We start from the raw sequence: 24,745 nt of genomic DNA on the forward strand, positions 1-24,745 counted from the left end.
ATTGAAGTATAACAGTCTGTGTGCATATGTATAGTGAAAGATTTTCACAAAAAATCACATATTGAATTAAAAATTGTGAGTGAAAAGTGACTTTTCTTTATCAAATAAATATTCTATGTAGCAGAGAAAAACGTTTTCCGTAAGTAGTGGAAATACCTTCGATTAAAATAGCAACTGACAATGATTTCATATGATAAATATTCTATGAATGCTACGTATGTCAAGCATTGAAAGAACATTAAGTAATTATTTTCAATCTGATTTCTTACAATTTAAAAATGCCTTCAGGCGTGCTAATCTATCGGGTATCATCGGATATCTTGTCTGTTGCACTGTTGACCGCTCTTCGCTTGTGGGATGGGGTGTATTGTGCTGGAATACGTAATGGAACTACTTCTTGACAAAGTACTATACTGAGGTTCAGCAGACGGTTGTTCATCTGCTTGTGAGGCGTGGTGTATAGTCATGCCGTTGCTCCGTGTGGGCGTTCAAAGCTGTCCCACATTGCATATATGTCAAGGACTTAATCTATACAATGATTTCGTAGATTCCGTTCAATAGTGATATACATTAGGATTGAGCGATCTCGGATCGATTTTCAGAAGATCGCTCTTTTCCATTCCGATTTCCGATTTTTTTGGATCGATTTTTTTTTACTCAATAAAATCGAGAAAAACGATTTTTTTTGCTTTCGATTTTTTCGATCTTAGATTTCTATCTTTTTGTAGATTTGTTTTTTTAGTATACATCGATTTCAATCACACCAATTTTTTTTCAAACACTTCGGATCGCATCTTCTATTTTTGCTTTTGATGTGTCATTATAAATATGAAATTTGTATTCCCCGTTTAAAGAAAAGACGACACTCCTATAGAATAAGCAGGTAAATTGGAAAAATAGTTTTCGAATTTTCAAGGATCGATTCTTTGGTACCGACTTAATCAGTGGATCGATTCCTACGCCGTTCGCCCGATTCTAATATACATCATAGGAATCAAATGAAGTATGTTGCGAATAGCTTCATTGTTTTATAAAAAAAACTTTATATTATTATATCAATAGCTTAACACAAGTAATGCAGATTAATATTATGAACATTTCCTTAAGAACTGCTGGATGTTAAGAGCTAAAGCTTAAAAAGCGTTATTCACATTCAGAAGCGAGTTATGTTTGTGCTCTCAACGCTCGATTTCGAGCTCAATGTTCATATACTGCATCCAGTAATCGCATGGAAATTTCAGCAAATTGTCGAGGATCTGAAAATAAATTAATATTGGGTAATTTTTCCTAGACATTCACATATTTTTCAACATACGTTAAATTGAATGAGGGTTTCCGCGAAGATGGCGTGCCCATCAAGCTTCTCACTTGAATAACCTACGATTGTGGGCGCGAAAACTCGAGCAAGGTTCTCCCGTGTCATCTTGATTTCTTTACAGCCGATAATTCTCTGGAGATGTAACATTAGAAAGGCTAATGTATCCCGATTGGGCTGAGGTAGCCTTTCAATTGCACTAGATAGTGCCCTCCGCTTCATGCTTATGGGCATCGTTTGAACGGCGTTGGAGAAATCCCTCAAAACAACCAGTGGTATCAGCGGGTCGGACAGCGAACGCAGAAAGTCCTTCACACAGCCACAGAGCACATTTATATCCACAGTGCTTAGGTCGGGTAAGGTTTCGCCGAACAGAAACTGTTCCTTCAGCATGCGAATTCCGAGATCCGAGCCGGGGACCCGATAGATGCCCACCTCGTTCAACCCTCTCATTTCGATCTCGTTGACGCAATGAACAATCAGTGGTGGAATCATTGGGGCAATGGTCGGTGTATAATGAGATAATTCACCTAGTTGATAAGCCCTGTTATACGGAACGCAAAGAGTTGACAATTGTTCCGCGCAACCCGCGTGGACAACCGCTTTGCAGTCTCGGCAGCGCATACCGTGAATATTGAAGCGGAATCTGTCGACAAAAGGTAAATCAAAACAATTATAATTTTCAAATCGGATTGATGATATAGTTAAACACTTACCTTTCGTGACAGTTTGCACACGTATTTGGTCTGAAAAATGTTTTCCGCATGAAGTTATGTTTTCTTTCCAAAACAGGACTTATTGTGGCTGATTCAGAATTAGAATCCGTCTGAGCTTGGGTAAATAAGTTTATCAATCGTCTCTTAGGAAGCCTTCGATTGATTCTGAATAAACGAAAAAAATATTTTTTCAATGAATACATTGCAGAAGTTGAGTAGAACGTACCTTTCTCTTGAAGACTCTGGCGATTCATCCTCCCTTGAATCAGAATCGCTCGAGAAAACCTCTCGCTTATGTACTGACACAGGTGCAAACATCACTTTTGGGGTTCGTTGTGGTGACACAAATTTATGAGTATTCGATTTCGCTAATATTTGTTCATTGTTCTGTAGATCGCTCGTTGACCCAGATGAGGACCCGGAGTTTCTCATATTGCCGAGATTAACAACTGTAACGACACTTCCCCTGTCTGAATCATTATTGCTGTCCCCATTCATACCAGTCGCAGCACTTATCGCCGCCGATAATCGATTCATTTTAACAGAAAATTCATCCTCCGACTGGGTCAATAAGAAGTCCGACAAAAATGAGCGCGTGGAATTCAGATCGTTGATATCTTGTTGACTATGAGCAGATGAGCGTTGGCTGGGTATAATACTCATAGAAGCTAGTTGCTCCACAATATCACCGTTGATATTAGGATCCTGTTTAACACATGCGCAAAGTGCGGCCAACTTTTTTTCCTGGAACAAATCAGCCCTATACACATTCAGAAACGTGGATCACCTAGCCATACGACTTACCATTGATTTCCGTTTGTATTCCGCATGCTTTCGTGCCTTGCTTTCTTTTTCGTGAAGTTGGCGCACACGAAAAAGATTCATCTCCAGCTTCGACATGCCCCGCGTTGCAGAATCAAGCTCGCGTTGCAGTCGTTGCGCTTCCTGTATCGCCTTGAGCCACTGGCATCTGCACTCGTCTTGTATTTGTAAAAATTTCCAAAATTCTGAAAAAATAAAACCGTTTAATTTCGATAGAACCGTTTCTGGGTTTTTTTTAATCGCACCTATCTCAGCCCTGCCACCACGATCTGGGTCGGAGGCGATCGCGTGTTGGGCTTCCGCCCGGATGTTGTTCGGCACTTTCATAATAATTCAATGTTCGCACGAAATCACGAAATCCTTACAATAATGAATTCAGGGAGACCTTCACCGCAGAGTCTGATACCTAGACTGAAGACAGAGTTTGCAAGAGACATTTCGCGCCCCGGGTAGGAGCTGGTAAAAGATGTGAATATGGAATTCATTACCTGCTATCGATAATCCGACCAGAAAAAGTGATTACATACCTGTTTACTGTTGTTTTGAGGAACGGAAAAATTTCACACATAGATGTCGCACAGGTTGTCGTAAGGAATTAGTTCTTCTTTAAAGCTGCTAATATGAGAAGCTTCAGTCAACTGAAATTTGGAGTTCTTTTCCACAATTTATGTTGAAAAATAGGTCACCACTGTTCGTTTATGATTCAAAATATCGAGCGAAACATCTCACGAATGACAGGCCGATCCACGACTCACGAATGATCCACTTTATGTCTTTTTTACCTTGGACCGGGTGTGTTGGTCTGTCAGGCCATGTGTTACTGATAAATAGAAGAATCGACTTAATTGGGTTCCATCCAGATCGATTGGGAAGGTTCATGGGGTTTTAACTCCATAATATACTACGCGTACTACCATGACATGGAGCCAAGAATATTCGATGCAACCGTCGAACCGGAACCATATGCCATGTGCCTTTTTTGTAGGAACAACTGCAGAAGTCAGCGAACCTTTTTTTTCTCAAACTAAGTGTCCAATGCATTGATAAATTATTGCTTCAGTTTATTCGCTTTCAACGAAGTTTAGACGAATTCCGCACCGATATCATAAGACAGTGCCCCAAATGTAGTTGATCTTGAAAATTTCCGTTGCGTTGGAAAATATTAACACAATGACGTTCCTCCCAAAAGCATGGACTAATCTGCAATTCAAATGCGAGTAAACATAGTTCTCTAATTCGAATTGATCGATTGGTGGCCCAAAAACTGGCTACGCTGCAGCATCATTCATGGCATCGGTGACGATTACCGTGGGTAAAACAAGTATAAACAACTACTCGAGAAGGTAGTCCAAAATCCTCAAATTTCGTATCGAGAATATGCAACCACAAAACCCAACTCGCCGTTGTGCGGTTGTGTGTTTTACGCGCGATCAGCTAATTAAGCGGTTCGGTAGAACCTGCCGAACATGATGATCATCTGCTGGGTTGATTAATACACGATGATGATTCCGTTTTGGCGTCTGGTTTTTGTGTGCGTATTCTCCACTGGCAAAATGCTCGGAGATATTTGTTTTGAGCTCTGGGATTCCCTCTCAGTGTTAACGTTTTCGACGACGCGATCAACCATTCCCGCAGCAATTAGTTGTATTGAGTGCGCGGTGGCAACAGGAGTGATCGCACAGTTTCCCATCGTATATCGTTTACGCATTGTTTGCGGAGAAACATTATTTAGAACCGGAGTCGTTTGATATCATATATGAAGATCATTTGTGCGAAACAATGAAATTCACCGAAAGAAGAACATACGTTTCGGTATTGCTTTTGGTGCAGTTTGGACTGACGATTGTGAATGCCCGTAAGTTTTAGGAAGGTGGAAAAGAAATAAAAAAAGCATCACAAGACCAGAGGTTATCAGTAGTACTTGCTTCTCAATCTAATACATGCGAACAGGTTTTCCCGAAAGCATCACTTTTATACAGCTGTATTCCAAACATTTCCGCTCGGTTAGTCAATCCATGTCCTTTCGTAAAAAAAACAGCTAGCCTACGAAGACGTATCTTTGGGGGTGCAATTCTGTTCTTGTTCGCCGCACTCAGAAAACCAGAATATCTTGTTTTACTAGTAAATTAGCGAATTATTGCAGCAAACAAAAATGATTCATCAGTTTCGCGATCATGGATCACACACACATTGTTTAGGGTAGATATCTGAATGATGTGCTTTTTCAGAACAGCCGTGTACATCGTTTGATGGAAAAGCCGGCAGCTGTATGCTCTTGCGTTCCTGTAATAGTCTTTATACGCTGATCAGAAAAACACCGTTACTACCGGAGGATCGTTCTGTACTGAGCCGAAGCCAATGCGGGTGGTCCACGGCTGAGAACCATCCGCTGGTCTGCTGTACGGATTCTTCCGATAGGCCTAGTAACAGATCACTTTTGCCTGCACAAGGTGTGTGTGGTATACAAACGGCCGATCGTATCGTAGGTGGTGTAGACGCAAGGATTGACGAATTCCCTTGGTTAGCGTTGCTGAAGTATGCCAAGCGTAAGTGAACATGAATATTTGGGTTGCGTAATCATTTAGTGATTTTTTTTCGTTGAACTCAGCGAATAACGTTTTCGGCTTCCATTGTGGCGGCGTTCTGATCAATGATCGTTACGTGCTGACTGCCTCACATTGTGTAAACGGAAGAGACATTCCGACCACTTGGAATCTGTAAGTAGTTGCTAGCCCATTTTATTTGCTTTACTGTTAGGTTTTGATAAATTTCTTTATCCAGAGCTGAAGTTCGCTTGGGAGAATGGGACACGTCGACCACGGTGGATTGTGAAGGTCTTGGTGTTGACGCAGACTGTTCACCGGATCCAATAGACATACCCATTGAACGCAAAATACCTCATCCGAGTTACAATCCTCAGTCACGCGAACAGTACAATGATATCGCGCTGCTACGTCTAGAGCAGCCTGTAGCATACACAGACTTCATCAAACCGATTTGTTTGCCGAATACGGCGGAACTGAGGACGAAGAGTACTGTTGGACTTAAGTTACACGTCGCTGGGTGGGGTAGGACGGCAACCGAGCGGTTCAGTAACGTCAAACAAAAGGTCAGAGTGGACGGTGTGGATTTGACGTCGTGCAACGAAGTGTACAAAGAGGAGAGAGTTACGCTGTTGGACGGGCAGCTGTGTGCAGGTGGGGAAACTGGGAAGGACTCTTGCCAGGGTGACTCTGGTGGGCCATTGATGGGTAATGCAGTGAATCAAAACATACAATATTGGTACCTGGTAGGATTAGTTTCCTTTGGACCAACACCGTGTGGGCAGCAGGGGTGGCCAGGTGTATACACCAGTGTGGCCAAGTACACGGATTGGATTGAATCGAATCTACTAGAGTAGGACATATTATAATTGTATAACATTTCCAGACAGGATATTTGGTGTAACGAAATTGGTGCGAACAAAAGAAAGACGATCTATTTGTGTGAAAGACACAAATGTATTTTTTGAATATTAAAAAAATCTGAATGATCAGATCGAACAATCATCATTTTGTGTTTTTCCACCGATGTATCCAGACGTACTTGTAAAATGTTGGTTGGAAAAAAATCCGTTCAAAACGTGTACGGTGTGTAACAAGAGTAATAAAAAGTAAGGGTGTGGATTTTTTTTAGTTATGTTCCTCATTTTTTTTTATCCCTTTTGTTTATTTTAGGCTCATTAGCATTTTAGCTGTAACAGAGCCGAATTTTAATCGTGTACATGTCACATATTTATCATATCTATAATTAGCACATTACACAGTTGCCATTTTTCGGCGTTATGTTTCCTTTACAATGCAGATTTTTAATCGCCTGCGATATACTCACGCGCGATATTTTTCAGAGAAGCTCTTTTCAATGGTGCGCGGTATTGCGCGATAATCTGTCATAATCTGTCTGTCAAACCTGCATCCCTTTAATCACACTGCCATTTTTGTTATAGACAAGGTCGTACTAGATTGGTGGAACAAAATTATATCGTTAGAAGTGTGTATGCAAGTATTCCAGATAAATAATAATTGGAAAACTAGCTAATTCAATAGGATATTAACAAAAATATGTAAAAATAATTATGATTATGCAGCAATATGCTTGCATTAGTTGATCGACTTAGCTCTCACTTATTGAAGCGGTTCATATGTATATAGCTGAACATTCATTTCGATATATCATTCCTCTTATCTAGCATATCTTGTTCCACCTCTCTGATGTATGTAGCGTCTCCTGTCAAAGCAACGCGATTTTCGCAGCAAAAGCTTGGGGAGTTCTACCTTTTTTCGCACTGTCATGGGTGATTTCGCGCTTTGCTCTGATTGGTTGGCGAATAAAAATCGTTATTAAAGAAAAAAAATCGCGCTCAATGTGAATCCGATTGTGAATTAGAGTATTCCCTTCTATACCATTGCAAATGGTACACATTTACACAGTAGCCATTTAGGCGTAAGAGTTTTCTATCTGTCCATTATCCAGTTAAGACTGGACAGCGGAGACAGTCGTTGATCCATTGTTGAGTTATTTATAGAACAGCAGCCCGATGTTTCTTGCAGAGCAGCTGTATGGATGAATCGATCTTATTTCGACCGTGGATCGATCTCCATCGCTGATGATTGTTTGCGTGGACGTAGTTATTCTGTAACAACACAAAGATGGTCAATGGGGGCCCTGAGTTTTGAACTCACGATCGATCGCTTACTAAGCGAACGTGCAACCAATGTGGCTACGGAGACCCCGGACTTGTTCCTCATGTCGATCATCATTCGAGATGGGCAAGGGGAATCCCGCAACCGTAAGGTGAGGAAGAAGAAATCCGGTGACAAAGCATTATCGCCGGAGAGTGAATCATTTTCTGAGGGACGTGGTAGCCCTACAAACTCTATCCGTTCACCTAGTGAACGCTCTTCGAGTGCGTCGGAAACTTCCGAAGCAACCAACTCCAACAGGAATCGACAGATGGATGTGCACTCGCTACATGGTGAAGCAGCCAATCTGCCGAATACATCTACGATGCCAACCAAACCTCCGCCTCCAGCTGTCATCAACAAGAAACCTCCACTGATTATGATGACGAATGTTCCTTTCGACACGTTATGGACGGAACTGGAAACCAAAAAGATTTCCGCGGAATTCAAACTGTGCAGCGTTGGCACTAACCCTTTCCCGTACAACATCGCGTCTCACTCGTGGGTACTTGAATAACATAGGGCGCTAGAACGCTCAGCAGGCTAGTGAAATCACCTGATGTGTGACGTATTAAATAATACGGGAAGGGGTTAAGGTGTCTGAACAGGAGCTTGTGAATCGCTACAAGCTTCAACCCATCGCCGTATTTCCCATGAGGAGGAAGGGGGAAAACAACAAACAGTGCCATGATCGGCTCTACCTGGTTCACTTTCGTCAAGAGACCGTCAATGCCGGAGCTCTGCAAACTGTTCGTACTACCGTTCCGTCAGTGTACGTTGAAAACCGTACCGCGGTTCGAAGAACAACTTGACCCAGTGCGGACGCCGCTTAAATTTTGGGCACGGAACACGAAACTGCAGCTTGAAACCACGATGCAGTCTGTGCAGTCAAGCCTACATCACACCGGATTGCTAGCTGGATGGCAAAGCTGCAAACCCGTGGTATGGATCGTTGGTGCCTTGAACGCGAAGAATACCGCCAAATTCGGAAGAATGCATCTGTATCGAACCAACTGGGAAGAAAGCGGAACACCGCTCCGCCGCCACCAGCGATAAACGTGTAGAACTATCCCGTATTGCACGTTAACATCACTGCTCCAGCTGGTTCTACACCGACCAACCAAAGCTGGGCTCAAGTAGCAGCTAGAGTCACTTCACCACGAACTACGCCGGAAACCATCGTTGCTACTCATCCCAGTGCCTCCCCATCAGCTGGTTCAAGGCATTTAGTTCCAAGGACCAGAATGTCCTCATGTTGCGCATCCTTAACAACAGCAGGAAGATATGAACAACGAACTTATTTCGACGGACAAATACACCATGGAGCAGCTGCTCGATATCTTCGACGAGATGATTGATTGATTCTTTGTTTTTGAGAGGCTTTAAACTTTGCAGTTCATTTGTCTCCAAATTCGACGAGATGGCTATCAAACTCGCCAAATGTCGAAAGCGACAAGAGCAGGTCCGTGCTCCAGGCTATCTGTTCATCCGGTATAGCTGCTAACACAATCAGCATGTCGAAACACATCTAAAGCCGGAGAACAACTGACAGAACTTCTTTCAGATCACGCCGTGTTCCGTATGGATCGATCCGCGAGCCGTTACATTTAGGTGAAACATCACCTGCCGGTTGCTGCCTGATCTTCATCCTAAATTTGTCGAAGCAATCGGGTCGAAGTCAGCACTACGGTTAGGTCAGTCATCGTCATTGCGGCCTACTGTCCCGAATAAGACCGCGTACGTGATGGTACGGCCGCTCTTTTCCGGAACGATTTTGCCAAGCTGACGAGGCGACGAGCTAAATTCATAATCGGAGGTGATTTGAATGCTCGGCATCAAGTGTGGGGCAATCAACGGCGGAACCAGAACGGAACCATCTTGGCGGAAGACTTCGAGACCGTGCACTACAACATTTTGGCGCCGGACAGCCCAACGTGGATCTCCAGATCGGGGGTTCATTCGATCATAGATTTCTTTCTGACAAACGTGGCCTTACCAGAGGATCCAGGATCCAGATATCTAGATATCTATCACCCAGTGGTGCTGATGTTGGGTGCTTCTGCTGATGCTGTTTTCCACCGTTCCAGGCGGAATTCTCATCGTGCAAATTGGTTCATGTTCCAACGAATTGCATTAATACCGCTCTACCTTTGGATTCCCCTATGGCGGTTGATCTGGCGCTGGAATCCCTTCAGCAAGAAATTGAAATTGCTCGTGACAGTGCGGTTCTAGTCCAGCAATATCAGGTGAGTACCTTTCTCCAAATAGAAGTCACCATACAATATTTGATACGTATTAGGAATATTTACTTACCGGCGTCAAAAAAGTTTCATTCAATAATCTGACCAGGGTAATTCGGGAAAGGGTGAAAGAACTTAGTAATAAGGAATTTCAGAGAAAACTTCAACAAATTCTTCCGCACTCTAAACTTTTCTGGTCTTTAACAAAAATATTAAAAAGAAGACCTAAACCAATTCCTACCTTGTTCTCATCAGGAGACTCACGAGAAGGTGGTCTTTTGCTGACTTCTACTGAAAAAGGTGGATGCGTTGGGGCAACAATTTGTTTTGTCACATAATCTTGGGCGAAACATCGTTAGCCCTTATGAGCAGGCTGTCGCTGGAGGGATTGTCATGGTTGGTCAATTGAACAATTTAATTCCGGAGGAATCAAGAGTCACAGCTGATGAGCTGATAGCACTTACCAAATCGTTCAAGAACATGAAAGCTCCTGGTTTCGACAACACCTCCAATATTGAGCTCAAGCACTTGAGTCATAGTTCATTCGTGTTCGTAGCGAAAATTTTGAATGCTGGGAGCTTTGCTACTTTCCTTCAGTATGGAAGCTATCGAAAGTTATACTAGTTCTGAAACTGGGAAAATATCCTTCTATCCCTAAGAGCTGTCGGCCCATCAGCTTGCTCTGTGCGCTCTTTAAGTTGTTCGAGAAATGCATCCGAAGCCCAATTCTTTCTTTTGCAGATGAGCATGGTGTTCTTCCTGGTTTCCGTAAGGGAAGGTCCACCATCCATCAACTCACTAGAGTTACCAATATTATACAGCGGAATAAATCGCTGTCCAAGACGACAGCAATGGCGAAAGAACTCTGTTCCTTTAATTTTTTGTCGAATGGGTCACCGAATGTGTTGATAAGAGCGAAACTCGAGGGAGAAATTGCCCGATTTAGGACTGTCTTTATTCTATAATGTTTGCTGTATCAAACATTTATTCGATGGAATGGAAAAACATGTTATTTGAAAGTGGTTGAATAATCTTCAACGAGAATTGTGTCTGAAAATAATCTGATATTCTAATGACGAGTTTGAAGATGAGTAGAAGATGAATCAATGAACAGTTCTACGATTGGACCCATGATCGTAAGTAAGAAAAGTAAGAAAGAATGTTTGAAAGTTTGATGACAAAAAATAAATTTTGGGCGGGACGAAGTTTGCCGGGTCAACCAGTATCATATAAAACATGCATTTCATAATGCAATTTCTTTATCTAAAATTAAGATGCAAAGCAAAAGTTGTTCACTTAACTTGATTGTTGTATAAATCAAAAATGAAAAAATATATATTTATGTAAAAAAAATGTTCCGAACAATCAAACAAATTTTGTAGGGTTGTTTTGTTGAATATATTGACAATGAACACATTTTTGTACAAGTCGAATCTGAGTCAGTTGATAAATGGTTTGTTTTACCTCTCATAAACTTTTTTCTTGTTTTCAATGTTCTTAGAATTATTTTCTGCTGTAATAATATTACTTAATTCTAGATCATTTGTGATCAATCTTCATGAGTGAATTTATTATACTTTAAAAAGTCTTAAAATGTGTGCCGAAAGTTTTTTTTTCCTATTACATGAGCATTTACTAATGCATGTATTATTTGGTGGCCGTCATTTTTAGTCCAAAGACGTGTTTTAAGTGCCGGCGTCTTTCCCGTAAAAACTTATGCAACTCTCATTTGCATTGGCAACAATCGAAAATACACTCATCAGAGTTCTATTTGCTGCGAGATCCACTCAATGTATGACGAGATTCGTGTGTACACTCCGGGAAAATTGGACACACCACAGGATCGTGGACCAAACGAGACTAGACCAAGCAGCACAAACCGATCCTGACCGGAGCTGGCCTCGTTCATAAGGGGGCCTCCCGAGTCGCCCTGACAGGCATCCCTGTTTTCCTGACCCTGGACACACATCTGATTGCCCGACACAATGATGGGGGTGCGCGAGTTGACACTGTAGCGCGCATACGCGTCGGCACATTGGGCCGTATCGACGATGGGCAACCGGAGCCATTGCAGCGTGGGGCTTGGAGTGTTGCTTCCTACAAAAAAACGCAAAATAGTAACTGACATCAAATTATATACGACATAATCCATTCAACTTACGATTACTGGTAGAACCCCATCCAGCGATGACTCCCAGACTGCCCGTCAGATTTCTGGCATAGTTGGAATATTGGTTCATTGGAAGACACAGAGGGCTCACGATGTTACCCGTCTCGGCAGTTAGCTGCAGTTTAACGATAGCAATGTCGTTGGCATATTTGGGAGTGTCGTAATTTCTGTGCGGAAACAGCCGCTCGATTCCAAAGTCCTGATAACGGGACCTACAACGACTGTCCGTAATAGAATTACACTCAAGGTCACCCACTCGGACACTAACTCTGAAATGAGCAAATGACGAATTCTTTTTATCCGCATTGAGGTAGTTTAGATTGTTTCTTACAGTTCCAGTTCATCAATGAGATTGGTCACGCAGTGAGCAACGGTTATCACATGTCGATTGGTGATGAGTGATCCCGCGCATCGATATGTTACTCGGCCCGACGCTAGAAATAAATAAAACATCGTTATGTTTGCTCGATAAATTCTTCTGCAATGCTCACTTCTGTTTCTGTAGGCTAACCGTGCTACCCACGGGAACTGCCCAGGAATCTCTGATTCACCACCGATGATCCTGGTGTTGACAGAAAGACCGCACAGTGCATCGTTCAGCACTGGTGGCTGAAAACTGGCAAAAAGTCTCTGACTTGTTGCGACTATTGGTGCTTCCGTTACTCCTATGCTGACGGGCTCAGGACTGGCGCGAATGTCACTGAGTCCTACTTGCGAGGGTCGAGCAGTAGTGGTTCTCCGCCGAACAGATGGAGCCACATAAGCTCTATTTCCCTGGCCATAGTTTTCTCCGCTGGAGATCACCGGAGGGCAGTTCTTCAATGTTTTGGGATCCTCAAATGATGTGAAGAAACTATTTTTGTGCGCATTCCCGTTGCTCACAAATCGAAATTTATTTCGACTCAGATAGTTGAGATTGTCTCCGAAGAAATTGTCCCTTCCCTTGACCTCGAATCCTGCCACATCGTCGGAAAGCCAACTGTCATCCAAGGGGCAGCAGATGGTCGGCTCCCAACCCGACCCCCGCTCGCAGGTTAATTTCTTGAGTTTTGCATTGAATCCGCTGTAGCTGGACTTGGGGGATCTTAACATTTCTAGAATCCTTGGACAATATCTCAGCTCGACACATTCGCAATTGAGGGGAGACTGGCGAGCGTAGGAAGATGCCGTTTCCGAGTCTGCTCCATCGTGGTCGAAATGACGTACGAAATAGTGATCGAGCAAGGCCGTTTCGCCGCTATCGTAGTCTGCCTGTGACCTTCGTGAATCTGCCGAGGCTAGAATGTAGAAGGGAATCTAATTACTAGCGTGGCACCTAACGATATACAAAAACCGCTTCTACACACCGACAAGTGTGAAACCAGTTCCATGCATTGATTCGTTCTACAAGCACCAAATAATTAAACCACTGTTACATAAGGCTGAAGAGAGAAATCGATCAATGGCAGGGTTTGTGCTATTGTATCGTAGAGGTGAAACAACCTTTAGCTTTACACCCGCATTTTAGTCAAGGTTAGCACGTGGCGATTAGGACCGGTGCCGTCTTTACCAGTGCCGATTGGCTTCCACCCCCGGCAACACAAGAAAGTTCAATGATGCGTAACCCACACTCTACATAGGCCAGACTATCGCGCTAGACTATCGCGTTGATGTGACCGATAATTGCAAACGCTTCGTTTCGCGTCGCTGACCAAATCCATTGATTTTAATAGAGCAGTTGGCCATGGTCAAGATCGAACGCGCCTCTGTGGTGTGCGGAAGACATTAATTTGTGGGCCACGCGAAAATATCGGATGATTGACAAATACATCAGATAATTGAATTGGTGACCAATTAGATGAGAAACGCAATGAAACATCCTCTCGCCAGGTAAGTAACGAAATAATGTACCTGCGCGGATGGCACATCCAAAGTAAATAGAAAAAAAAATATAAACAAGCCGATCGAGTCACTCAAGGCCTACTGCAACGTGGGTAAGTGAAATGAAATGTGCTCACTTCGCAGCGACGGGTCAACCACTGAGAGCCCCGTTGCGCTCGAAATACCTATCACAACGGACGTTGATTGCTTGGCCCCTCCGCGGTGGAAGGTGGATGTCTCACGATCACTCAACTCATGTGCGATTATCTAACGAGGTTTTAAAGTGACAAATTTTCGCTCATCAGTGTGAGGTTTTTATGTAATTTCCTCTCGAATGGTTTTCTTATTTTCTTTAAGCAGCTATCAGCACGTTCATTGAATTGATTTCACATCATTTCGTGTTCTGAAAAGTATATAAAATCTCTCAAGTATGTAAATCTCTTCTATTGCCGGAAATCGATTCTCTTGCAGCAGGGTTTTGATTCGAAATGAACATTTTTCCTAGAAGCATCCAAGAGTAAACCATGCAGACTCTTTGAATCGTGATGATTTCGAATTCAAATCAAGTTTCAATTATAGAGACTTTTTTTCGCAAATGCTTCTCAGCCTTCATAAGAGAGTCTTGTCTGCACCGAGAGATTGGTCTAATTGCTGTGTACGGAGTAAAAATGTGGTCTTGTCCGAGGTTTATCTATTTGGGTTTTGATGTTTGCGTCTATTTCTTCAAACCAGCGAGATTTTTGGTATCCCTGACTAGAAGTTGTCGGTTATTCAATACACCACTTCTCGGAAGCTCTGAGTTGTTCGGGAAGTTATTTAGTTTTTCCTTCTCAGCCATTCCATTCCAAGCCGATAAAGTGGTTCTCAGATTCCCATGAAAAGTGGTAACTTTGTTCTTTTTTAATTTTTCGTTAGGGTGACCATCTCGATTTTAGGGTCGTCCGAAAAATCTTTTTGTTTCATTTTTTTATTTCTAAAAATGATTTTTTCAAAAATCCATAACTTTTTAAATACTGGACCAATTCAGATAATCGTCATAACAAATTGAAATCAATGAGCTATTTCTTTTTGGAAAAAATATTACAAAAAATAGGATCCTTGTCGCATAGATCTGGTATATTCACATAGCAATATTGAACGAAGACTGGAAACAAGGTAATTTCGAAAATTCATAATTCAAAAACGAAGAGAAACACATCTCTGATATTTGATATGTGATGTAAAAAATCCTCAACTTTCAAGAAAAAATATAAAAATATATAGCGCTTTCTATCTTTACCCATGTAAACCATAAAAAAGAAATCAATAATTACAAAAACTTTTTTTTTGCAAATGTAATATTTTCTCGGACTTATTTTTAAAATTTTCTACATGACTTCTTTTTTATATGATAAAACAAAAAAAATACATATATAAATTTGAAAAAAAATTAAAATTAGAAAAGACATAAATTAGATTTTTTTTCCAAATATCTCGAGATAAGCTGCATTTAGAAGGAGATTAATAAAGAGCTTTATTATTTTAAATTACATTAGGATTCATTATGTGTGGCTAAAAATGATTGTGATACAAATGAAAATGATACAAAAATTCAAAGTTTCGAAAATTCATAAAAAATCTATGTTCCACAAAGTTTGTCAAAAATAGTTTTTATCATCTTGGGTTAATTTTTTAAATTTTCTATTTTATATGAAAAAATTAAAAAAAAATTAAAAAATACACATTTTAGATAATTAAAGGGTTTTTTTTTTGTAAATAAAAAATAGAGTACTATTTTTTTTCAGTGTATATTTTTTTCACGTTTCCACATCAATAATCTATAACTCTTTTTAAGACACTATTTCGGTACGGCTCATAGTTTTTGAAACATAAATTATCAATGATTTATCTTACTAAAATCGATACGCCTTTTTCAAAAGTTACACTTGAGTCAAAAAATTCCTAATTGCTATGGAAAACTCATATTTCCTCCAAACCAAACGGAATACAAACTTTCATTCGAATCAAAATACTCATGTTTCATTGTCATTTGTCGATTTTATTTGGAATTGCTCGATACTGAAATGGCAAAATGGCCTACTAATTACCTAGTTTTACGTAGTATTGATTGGAATACCGAAAATTTTCTTTCATATTTTTTTTCCAAAATATATATATTTCTTGTTAAGGTTCACATGGTGTTAGCTTGACGGGGCCGGGGTACAATATTTTGACAATATTTCTTATAAGGCGTCGTGTACAAATTACGTAACGCGATAAGGGGGGGGGGTCAAGGTTGCGTTACTTTCTGTGTATTAGAGATAGGAAATTGCGTTACGTAGGGGGGGAGGGGGTCCAAAATCCGGATTTTTAGCGTTACGTAATTTCTGCACGACGCCTAAGCTATGTTAGTAATATGAAACCGATTACTCGCGGTTGGCTAGAGGTTAGTATTACAATTTGTTGTCATAATGGGGATGTTGTAGTCTACATTGTTTTGTAAATGTGCGCGACACGGGATACTTCCTATTGGGATGCAGCTGATCATTAATCAGCAACGCCCCCCTAGTCTGTACCCCACATCTAGCATTTTGCGTCTCTCTCGACTCGAGGAATCCAGTGTTGAATGATCACTAGCCGGCACAAACATCAGCTCGTGTAGAGTTGTCATGAGCGGTACAACCTTTGGCTCTTGTTGAATGATCAGTGGACTGCCCGTGTATCTGTAAAGAGTGTGTGTATGTATTGCCGCAACTAAGTAAAAGTTTATAGATCGGATAGGAGGGATATGAAACAGGGACACAACGAAGAGAACATTACACGTTGACATCGGAGTTTCTGAGGAACAGGTATAAGTTAAACAGAAGATCAGGATCACGGCTACCTAAGATATCCCGGACGGGGATATCCGATTGTCTGCCTTGTGCTCTCAGTGCTCTAGAGAACTGAGAGCGAACAGCATGGAACCGGATACGCGACCAGACAATATGCTCGATGTCGTGGTAGCCATCGCCACAATCACGAAGATTGTCTGCTGCGATCCCAATGCGATAAAGATGCGCGTTTAGGTTATAGTGATTGGACATAAGCCGAGTTATCACGTGAATGAAATCGCGACCTACATTCAATCCCTTGAACCATGCACTCGTCGAGACCTTTATATATTGGAACACTTTGATTTCAAATGTAGGATTTTTTTGTGGATTTTTTTGTGCCCATCACTGAATAGCGCATTGAAGAATCTATTCGGTAGTTGCAGAAAATCTGGTCCGTTCAAGCCAGGTGGGACAGAATGTTTTGATGCCTTTTCGGAGGGAAAGAGGAAGTGTTAAGTGATGTGTTGAAATAATATGTCTTAATATATCCCTCTATTCTTGTACATCGGTACACCCCTCGGCATAATGTTCATTCAATAGACTACTGTTCATCTGAATATTGTGTTCATCTTGGGAAACGTATGTCTTTTCTACGTCACCTGTACTTCCCATGTGTGTCACTTTTTTGGAACTCACTTTTCTGTGGATTTCAACAGCAGCAGATCGTATCTGTGGAACAGCTATAAAATATCTTTAATTTTTGGTTCTTCGAACCGGACTGGTCCACGGTAAAATACATTAATTGTTAATTTGTAGTTCTATAGGTAGTGAAATAACATTTCCGAGTTAAACGACACACGAGCCGATAAATAACGAAGAACGAATTGCTTTCACACATAGAATGCAAAAAACTTTCATCAAAATTGCGACAAACAAGCTGAATAATGAAACGAAAATCAGGTCGACGTTTGTTCAATAAAACACATGGGTCTTTTCTGAACATTTTCGATGATGGATTTTAGGAAGAGCCATCTAAATTTTCCATATTCATGCACATGCGAAATCGCTTCAGTTTGATGAAAACGAAAATACAAGCCAACGGAACTAAATCTATTAAAATCATATTCGAGCTCACTGGGAGTAGCATAGAACTTTTGCCACCCGTCAGGCTGTTTCTTCAGGAACAGTACCTCCATCGTACAATATGCTGGACACAGACCGCTGTCAAATGCTAGAAGCTATAAGCTATATAAAAAAATCTTTTGTGAAAACCACTAAAGTCTTGTCCAGTTAGAATCCGTACGGAAGAAATCATTTATATCTCGGAGATAGAATGACATACAAAAAAGAGTGATCAACCAAAAGAAAGATATATTCTTGCACTTTTACAAAAAAATGTCCTTAAAATTATTTTTCTTCATTTCTGATGAAACTTCTCACTTTTCTGGTGATTCCTCCCATCAAACGTTGCACAGCGGCAGTGTCGACCTCTGTGGCCAGTTTTTTCCAGAATCTGGTCATCCCTGCAGCGTCCCGAGCCATTTTTCCGGTCTTCTTTAGCTTCCGCTTCATAATCGCCCAATATTTTTCAATTGGGCGGAATTGGGGGCAGTTTGGTGGGTTGAACTCCTTCTCGATAAAATCCACCCCGTTGTCGCGGTACCACTGGAGAACCTCCCGGCTATAGTGGCAACTCGCTAAGTCAGGCCAAAACTTAACGGGACCATTGTGTGCCTTTATGAAAGGCAACACACGCTCCTTCAGGCACTCTTCCTTGTACAATTTCGAATCCATGGTCTTTGTAGTGATGAAAACCGGCGTCTTCGCACCACAGGTGCATATACCCTGCCAGATCATCATCTTCTTGGCAAATTTGTCCATGAACATGAACTTGAATTTGGCGGGGACATCGCCTCGTGCCGTGGAAAGATAAAATTTTTGTCCCGGAAGTTGGCCGAAGTCCATTTTTACATAAGTTTCGTCATCCTGGAGCAGGCATCCATGGTACTTCGTTAGTACCTGATAATACAACTTACGAGCGCGAGTTTTCGTCACTAGACTCTGCTTCATCGTCCTATTTGGTTGCTTGATTGCTTTGTAGGAATGAAGTCCAGCTCGGTGAATGATTCGTCGAACGGTACTACGAGCGGCACCGTATTTCTGAGCGATATCATGTTCGGACAGTCCAGGGTTTGCTCTGACGGTTCTCAACACCTTCCAATTCAGCTGACGATCGTAGGTTCCGCTTCGACGCTTCTTTTGAACCGCCCGGTCCACGCTGTTCCGCTCGCGGAATCGTCTGAGCACATCACATACGGTAGTTTTAGCGATATCCAACTGTTTCGCGATCTTCGCACCCGACCACGTTGGATTGTCAACGTGGGTGTGCAAGATTAATTTTCTTCTTCTGTCTTCCATGTGGAATAACTCCGGACTTACGGCACGAAAAAATTTGAAACTTTTACCACCAGAAGAGGAAACATTTGTAAACAAACCGCTGTAAAAACTTTCTTGCAGCGGCCACTGACTGTGCCGCTGTAAAATGTGCAACGCGTACGGATTCTAACTGGACAAGACTTTATTCCTGCGAAAAGGGTTAAATTGGAAGGACGGACACAGCATAGTTTGCAGAGGGGACTTCCATTCCCGTCGGGAGATTTTTCGTCAAAGAAATTTTCTCATACTTCCACTGTGGTCACGCGTATTCTAGAGCTTGCCACTTCAGAATACATTCAAGGTGTGTTATTCGACATAGAAATTCCATTAAGGTTCTGAACTATACAATTGTCATCAAACTAGGCTATCATCGACTAACCAAGAAAATAATTGTTCAGGAGTTTTGTGTGTGATTAGGTTTCTCATGACAGTAGCAAAACTATCTCTACCAAGGGTGAAAGCTAAGCTAATCGAGACCGGAAATATAAATAGAAAAAGCTTCTGTTGAGGAGAGCGCAAAGCGGAGATAAGTATGAGTATATTTAGTTGCTTCAAGCCATACAGCTTTGTGTGTGTACGTGCGTGCTTCATAACCCGTATGTACAAATAGCATATCTTCGCTATGCTGATACCCCATTTGCACTTGCTCCCGTGTGCATTGGCCCTGTCGCGAAGCAACAATCACCTAACATTTTAATGCCATGATGGACGATTGTTTGGTGGTGCAAATTATGCAGCCGCGATGATAATAAATATAAACCGAGAGGGAAGCAGTGGAAGAAGAATATTGTCGCTAGGGTGTGAATAATGGATCTTTACTTATGCAAATATTCAGACTTTATTTTTAATTCGAAGCAGTTAACATCGCTTGTTTTCCGTTATCATAATGCCTTCGACATTACATCAATGCATCGCAGATTAACAGACCGAATTCATTTCATTTATTCAATAATCAAGAAAGTAAATGTGGTTCTAGAATTTTGTATGTGATTGGGTTTCGCTTGCCAGTAGCAAAACTTTCTCCACTAAAGATAACAGCTGCACTTATCTCGAGCATGAGAAAGTAATGCAGTTTTTTTTAGAGACCAGTAATAGTAATATTAACATTATTCTTTTGAGAATAGCCGAGTAGCCGAGTGTATTTCAATTGCGAAAAAGGCCACCGAAAAAGCGTACGAGGTAAATTGTAAATGCATTGACATGAAACAAAGTGCGAAATGCGACCAGCTTGTGTATTGTTCTGTGAGGGCAAGAATGAATCATTTATCAATTATCGTCAACTGATTCTACAATAAAAATCAATTTAAGGGCGACCAAACCATTCTACTAAACAGCTATTTCTAAAATTTCGCAGCATTCTAAAATAATATATGAAGTTATTAACAAGCGACTTGAATAAAATAACAGCGTAGTTCTACGTCAACAATGTGGTCGTGTCTTGGACGCAATCTCCTATAATTTTAGCCATCAAATACCAGTAGTTTCATGAACGTGGAGTCAGGCTACCAGATTTTCATCCAAATCTATCTGCCAGAAAGCTTCAAGTATGAATCGTGTTCGCCTTTGCTAGTTATATTTGAATTTCTTACGGAATTCAACCTCACAGATAAATTTCTACATCATACGGATTGCTAACAACGGATACAATCGATAGTAATTATTCAAACCACTTCATGGGCAGTCAGATCATCATCAATGTCACATCTCTTCTTAGTTTCCATAAGGTATACCTCATGATTTCGAGCATCAATAACCGAGCAGCCATCAATTATATTGACTTCACTTGAGGAGCACATGTAGCCTCACAATGTTCAACTTTTCAACTCTGTGGCGACTCGCTAATTATATACATTAAACAAAAACAGATCAGGAAAAAAATCGACACTCAACGCGTTTTCCAATATCAGCCGCACAGCAATGGAACCAATCGAATGTGAAGGATTCAAGACCCTTGTGCAATGGAATTTTGGCTCGGTTGACTTTGCTGCAGGCTCATGGGGCACTAATGTGAGTACACTTTCCATTTAATTGTTGATGGTCTTCATATTGAACACTAGAATATTTGACACTTCAGAACGTCCATCGTTTCACTGAACAATATGTATGTTCACTATCTCGAATGATATGGTCGTGAACATCCTACCGATGTTTCATAGCTCCATTCATCTTCCACTCAATTGTTGTCCATCAACATCTGTTCGATTCGTTTTCGATAGTAGCACCGAACACAATTGATAGCGCCGCTTAAGCTGGTGCGGTAATCCGCATTACGTTGTTAAATCGGTTGTATAATTAGCTGAATCTCCGCCAGATACGGGTCCCGCCAAAAATTTACAACAAGCTCAAAAGCCACTTCTTTGCCTCAAACTTTCCAATTGTACAAAAACCGGACACACGCGTGTTCACAGAACTTACCACTGTACCAGCAGCAGCATACAATTGCAGCAGCCACGGTAAGGATCTGCATCGCTCGTAACACCATTCTCGACCGCACTCAGTTACGGGTTGCGTAGTGAGGGTGCGGGTTTCGGAGGAGCCAATATCGCCTTGATACTCCTACCAATAAACTGAACGCACGCACCGTTTTCGAATTTTGCACTAATAATTTATAGCGCCGGTCAATGGCATTGACTATGCGAACACATAATTTGATTTTCCTTTGGTTTTCTTTTTGGGTTGCGTTAAGCAAACAAAATTCTCGGTTTGCCAGAACTGACCACTTCTTCTGCGATATCGACAACACAAAAACGCGGTTTTGACGAAAAGCGCGGCAGTTGCCTCTCCAGCTGATCTTTCACTCGGTTATAAATTCGAAAATTTCAAAACGGATCGAAATACTGCGACTCGTTGCGCGATCAGTACGCGACTGTTTTCGGTGGAACTGCAACAGTGGCAGTTAAAGTGTTTATGAACAGACGAAGAATTTCTGCGATGGTAAAGTTCGTAACCACGTTGTGAGCACTCCAGGCTGCATGGGTTTTGCGGAGAGTGACTTCTGAGGCCTCGTTTAAGTGTGTTAACGGTGACCTGTTGGTCGGTCGATATCGCGCACACTCGTAACGGTGGGAGACTTTATATTTCTGTTGTCTAATTCTGACGGTGCAGTATTGTGATCAATGGAATAGTAGAATGGAATATTTGCGGAGTGGCTACCGTCACACGTATGGAGTGATGGAAGTTTCTGGTTCGATTCACGATTCACGTTCTGACGTTCCGAATTGCAGTTGCACAGCAGTATCTTTGAACTTTCCATTCATTATACATTTCAGGCGTATAATTCAAACTCGAAATCTCAGCTAATTACTCAGAACTGGTAATCATGAATTAGCTCATCTCAATACCGTTTTGATGAAATAAAACAAATTACGAACTTTTCTTTGAATACTCCGCATCATATTTTTTTATTAATCCGTTTATTTTTACAGGCTCAGTTACATAAGTTTAAAGGAGCCATACTCTTAACTATATTTCTACTAGCATATATTGACATGTTTCCTTAATTCTATGGTTAATAAAATAGGAAACCGATTACTAGCGGTCGACTCGAGTTTAGAAGGGTGACACATTTTCATTAGGAAAAGGATGGGATGTAAGGAGATGTGTGTTCACACTCACACTCACATTCTCATCCACACTGACACTTCACATTCAATTCTTAAAACTATCCTTACATCTAATATGTATTTACAATTTAACTTATTCTAATGTTAGTAGGAAGCGAACCGATAGCTCGTGAAGAACAAAAAGGAGGGGAAAAGGGTGTATGAACATTCACACTCGAAGATCGATAGCTTTAATGAAAACATATATTTGGGACATGTAATCAAGGTCTAACCGAGCCAACACATCTCTCACCGGCACATTGGGCTGCTTTCCTCGAGCCCGAAAGGAGTTTTCTAAATTCGATCTGGCGACAAAATACAACTCGCACGACCAAACAACGTGTTCGATGTCATGGTAACCATGGGCACAAACGCAGAGATTGCTGTCGGCAAGATTAAAACGAAAAAGTAGCGCGTCTAACGAACAGTGATTGGAAACGAGTCGGGACTCAAGTCCAGACTTTTGAACCATGGTTTGAGGCTAACCTTAGGGATAATTGAGCGGAGCCACCGGCCCAATTCATCTTCGTTCCATTTGCGTTGCCAGTTAGCGATGGTATTTTTACGGACTAAAGAATAACATTCATTGAAGGCGATTTGACGCTGATAAATGTCGCCTTCAATCGCACCCATCTTTGCTAATGAGTCAGCCCTCTCATTACCCGGAATTGAGCAATGTGAAGGGACCCAGACAAAGGTGATGACATAACAGCGTCGGATAAAGCACTCAAAGTTTCTCGTATCCTCTCAAGGAAGTACGGCGAGTGCTTTTCCGGCCTCACTGAACGGATAGCTTCGACAGAGCTAAGACTATCCGTTACAATGTAATAGTGTTCAACAGGTCGTGAGGCAATTCAGCAATATACACTGAGCAAGGATTCTGAAGACTGTGGGAGATGCTAAAAAAATCGTTGAACACTCCAAATCCTGTTGACTCATTCATAGTGGACCCATCAGTAAAGTACATATTATCACAATTGATACGCCCATACTTTGCATTGAAGATCGTAGGAACGATCCCCGATCGGTGATAATCTGGAATTCCATGGATTTTTTCCTTCATGAACAGATCAATATGTACAGAGGAATTGATGTAGTCAGGAAAACAAACACGGTTAGGAGTATACGAAGAAGGATCAACCTGCATGAAGATGAGTTCATGATATGAGCTCATAAATCCAGAATAAAATTTAGCCCGATTTGCTGCTCAAAATTTCCGATCACAAATGGGTTCATAACCTTACACCGGATGGCATCATATTTTAATAACACCAAATAAAACAGCCTGAACGGTTATCATTTCTGCAGTAGTCCGATTTCTCCTGATACCCTCTGTTACCTTTTTTATACAATTTCTCAACAATTCTTGGTTGAATAGAATTTGTGGGAAATTGGGTAGGTTGATGACACTTACAATGAAACGGAATCCATGGAATCCTCAGGCTTCAGTGACAGCCGCCAAACCTGGTCAAGACATCCCAGGTCCTTTATGTGCCTCAATGTAAGTTGAATGCGATTTTTGAGGTGGTTTTGTGTTATTCACCTTCGAGTACATACATCCTAAACTAACGTTTAGCACATGTTTTGTCATCCCGATTTATTATATTAAGGAGTGTATCCAAAAGTAGTCTTAAACATTTAACACGTTGTTACACACAAACAGGTGAATTTTTTTTTGTCGTGTAATTTGAGCACACTTTGTTTACATGTCAAAAATCGAAATACAAGTAATTTAGTCGCGGTCATGAAGTTGTTTTCGAAATGTCGCGGATTGATTTGGAAACTAAGAGAAAGGGCCTGGCCGGGTAAGGGTTACTCCCTTACCCCCCAAACCAAATCACTAGCTGTATGGCAAATATTGTAAAGGATATTAAATAAGAAATGTTGGTGGTTTATTTGAACCCCTATGTGGTTTGACGTAGGATCTATAGTGAAAAACGTACTTTTTCGTTTATTTCACGCCACCCTCAAAAGATCCGAGATAAAAATTTGAAAAAAATACTGAATGTGCATCTTACTACGGTGTATCAAGAAAAATTATCAAAAAAAATTTCATCAAAAATTTTAG

The 24,745-nt window shown here is 41.2% G+C and overlaps 3 protein-coding genes across 3 annotated transcripts; 1 reads left to right on the forward strand and 2 right to left on the reverse strand.

Moving 5' to 3' along the window:
- Positions 1 to 1,178: 1,178 nt before the first annotated feature.
- LOC129762606 (rac GTPase-activating protein 1-like) lies at positions 1,179 to 3,239 on the reverse strand. The gene is made up of 6 exons (XM_055761036.1): positions 3,099 to 3,239; positions 2,836 to 3,038; positions 2,258 to 2,775; positions 2,032 to 2,196; positions 1,316 to 1,961; positions 1,179 to 1,256 (listed from the first exon to the last, which is right to left on the reverse strand). Exons 1-6 carry the CDS (start codon positions 3,178 to 3,180, stop codon positions 1,179 to 1,181), a joined length of 1,692 nt encoding a protein of 563 aa, XP_055617011.1. The 5' UTR covers positions 3,181 to 3,239.
- Positions 3,240 to 4,489: 1,250 nt separating this feature from the next.
- On the forward strand, positions 4,490 to 6,531 carry LOC129771249 (serine protease easter-like). Its single transcript, XM_055774711.1, has 4 exons — positions 4,490 to 4,708; positions 5,082 to 5,399; positions 5,462 to 5,570; positions 5,635 to 6,531. The coding sequence occupies exons 1-4, from the start codon at positions 4,633 to 4,635 to the stop codon at positions 6,251 to 6,253; spliced, it is 1,122 nt and encodes a 373-aa protein (XP_055630686.1). The 5' UTR covers positions 4,490 to 4,632; the 3' UTR covers positions 6,254 to 6,531.
- Positions 6,532 to 11,101: 4,570 nt separating this feature from the next.
- On the reverse strand, positions 11,102 to 22,022 carry LOC129778629 (CLIP domain-containing serine protease B9). Its single transcript, XM_055785656.1, has 5 exons — positions 21,491 to 22,022; positions 12,476 to 13,261; positions 12,316 to 12,418; positions 11,976 to 12,253; positions 11,102 to 11,911 (listed from the first exon to the last, which is right to left on the reverse strand). Exons 1-5 carry the CDS (start codon positions 21,555 to 21,557, stop codon positions 11,574 to 11,576), a joined length of 1,572 nt encoding a protein of 523 aa, XP_055641631.1. The 5' UTR covers positions 21,558 to 22,022; the 3' UTR covers positions 11,102 to 11,573.
- Positions 22,023 to 24,745: the final 2,723 nt, after the last annotated feature.

The sequence above is a fragment of the Toxorhynchites rutilus genome, chromosome 1 (genome assembly GCF_029784135.1).
Source record: "Toxorhynchites rutilus septentrionalis strain SRP chromosome 1, ASM2978413v1, whole genome shotgun sequence".
Taxonomy (NCBI): domain Eukaryota; kingdom Metazoa; phylum Arthropoda; class Insecta; order Diptera; family Culicidae; genus Toxorhynchites; species Toxorhynchites rutilus.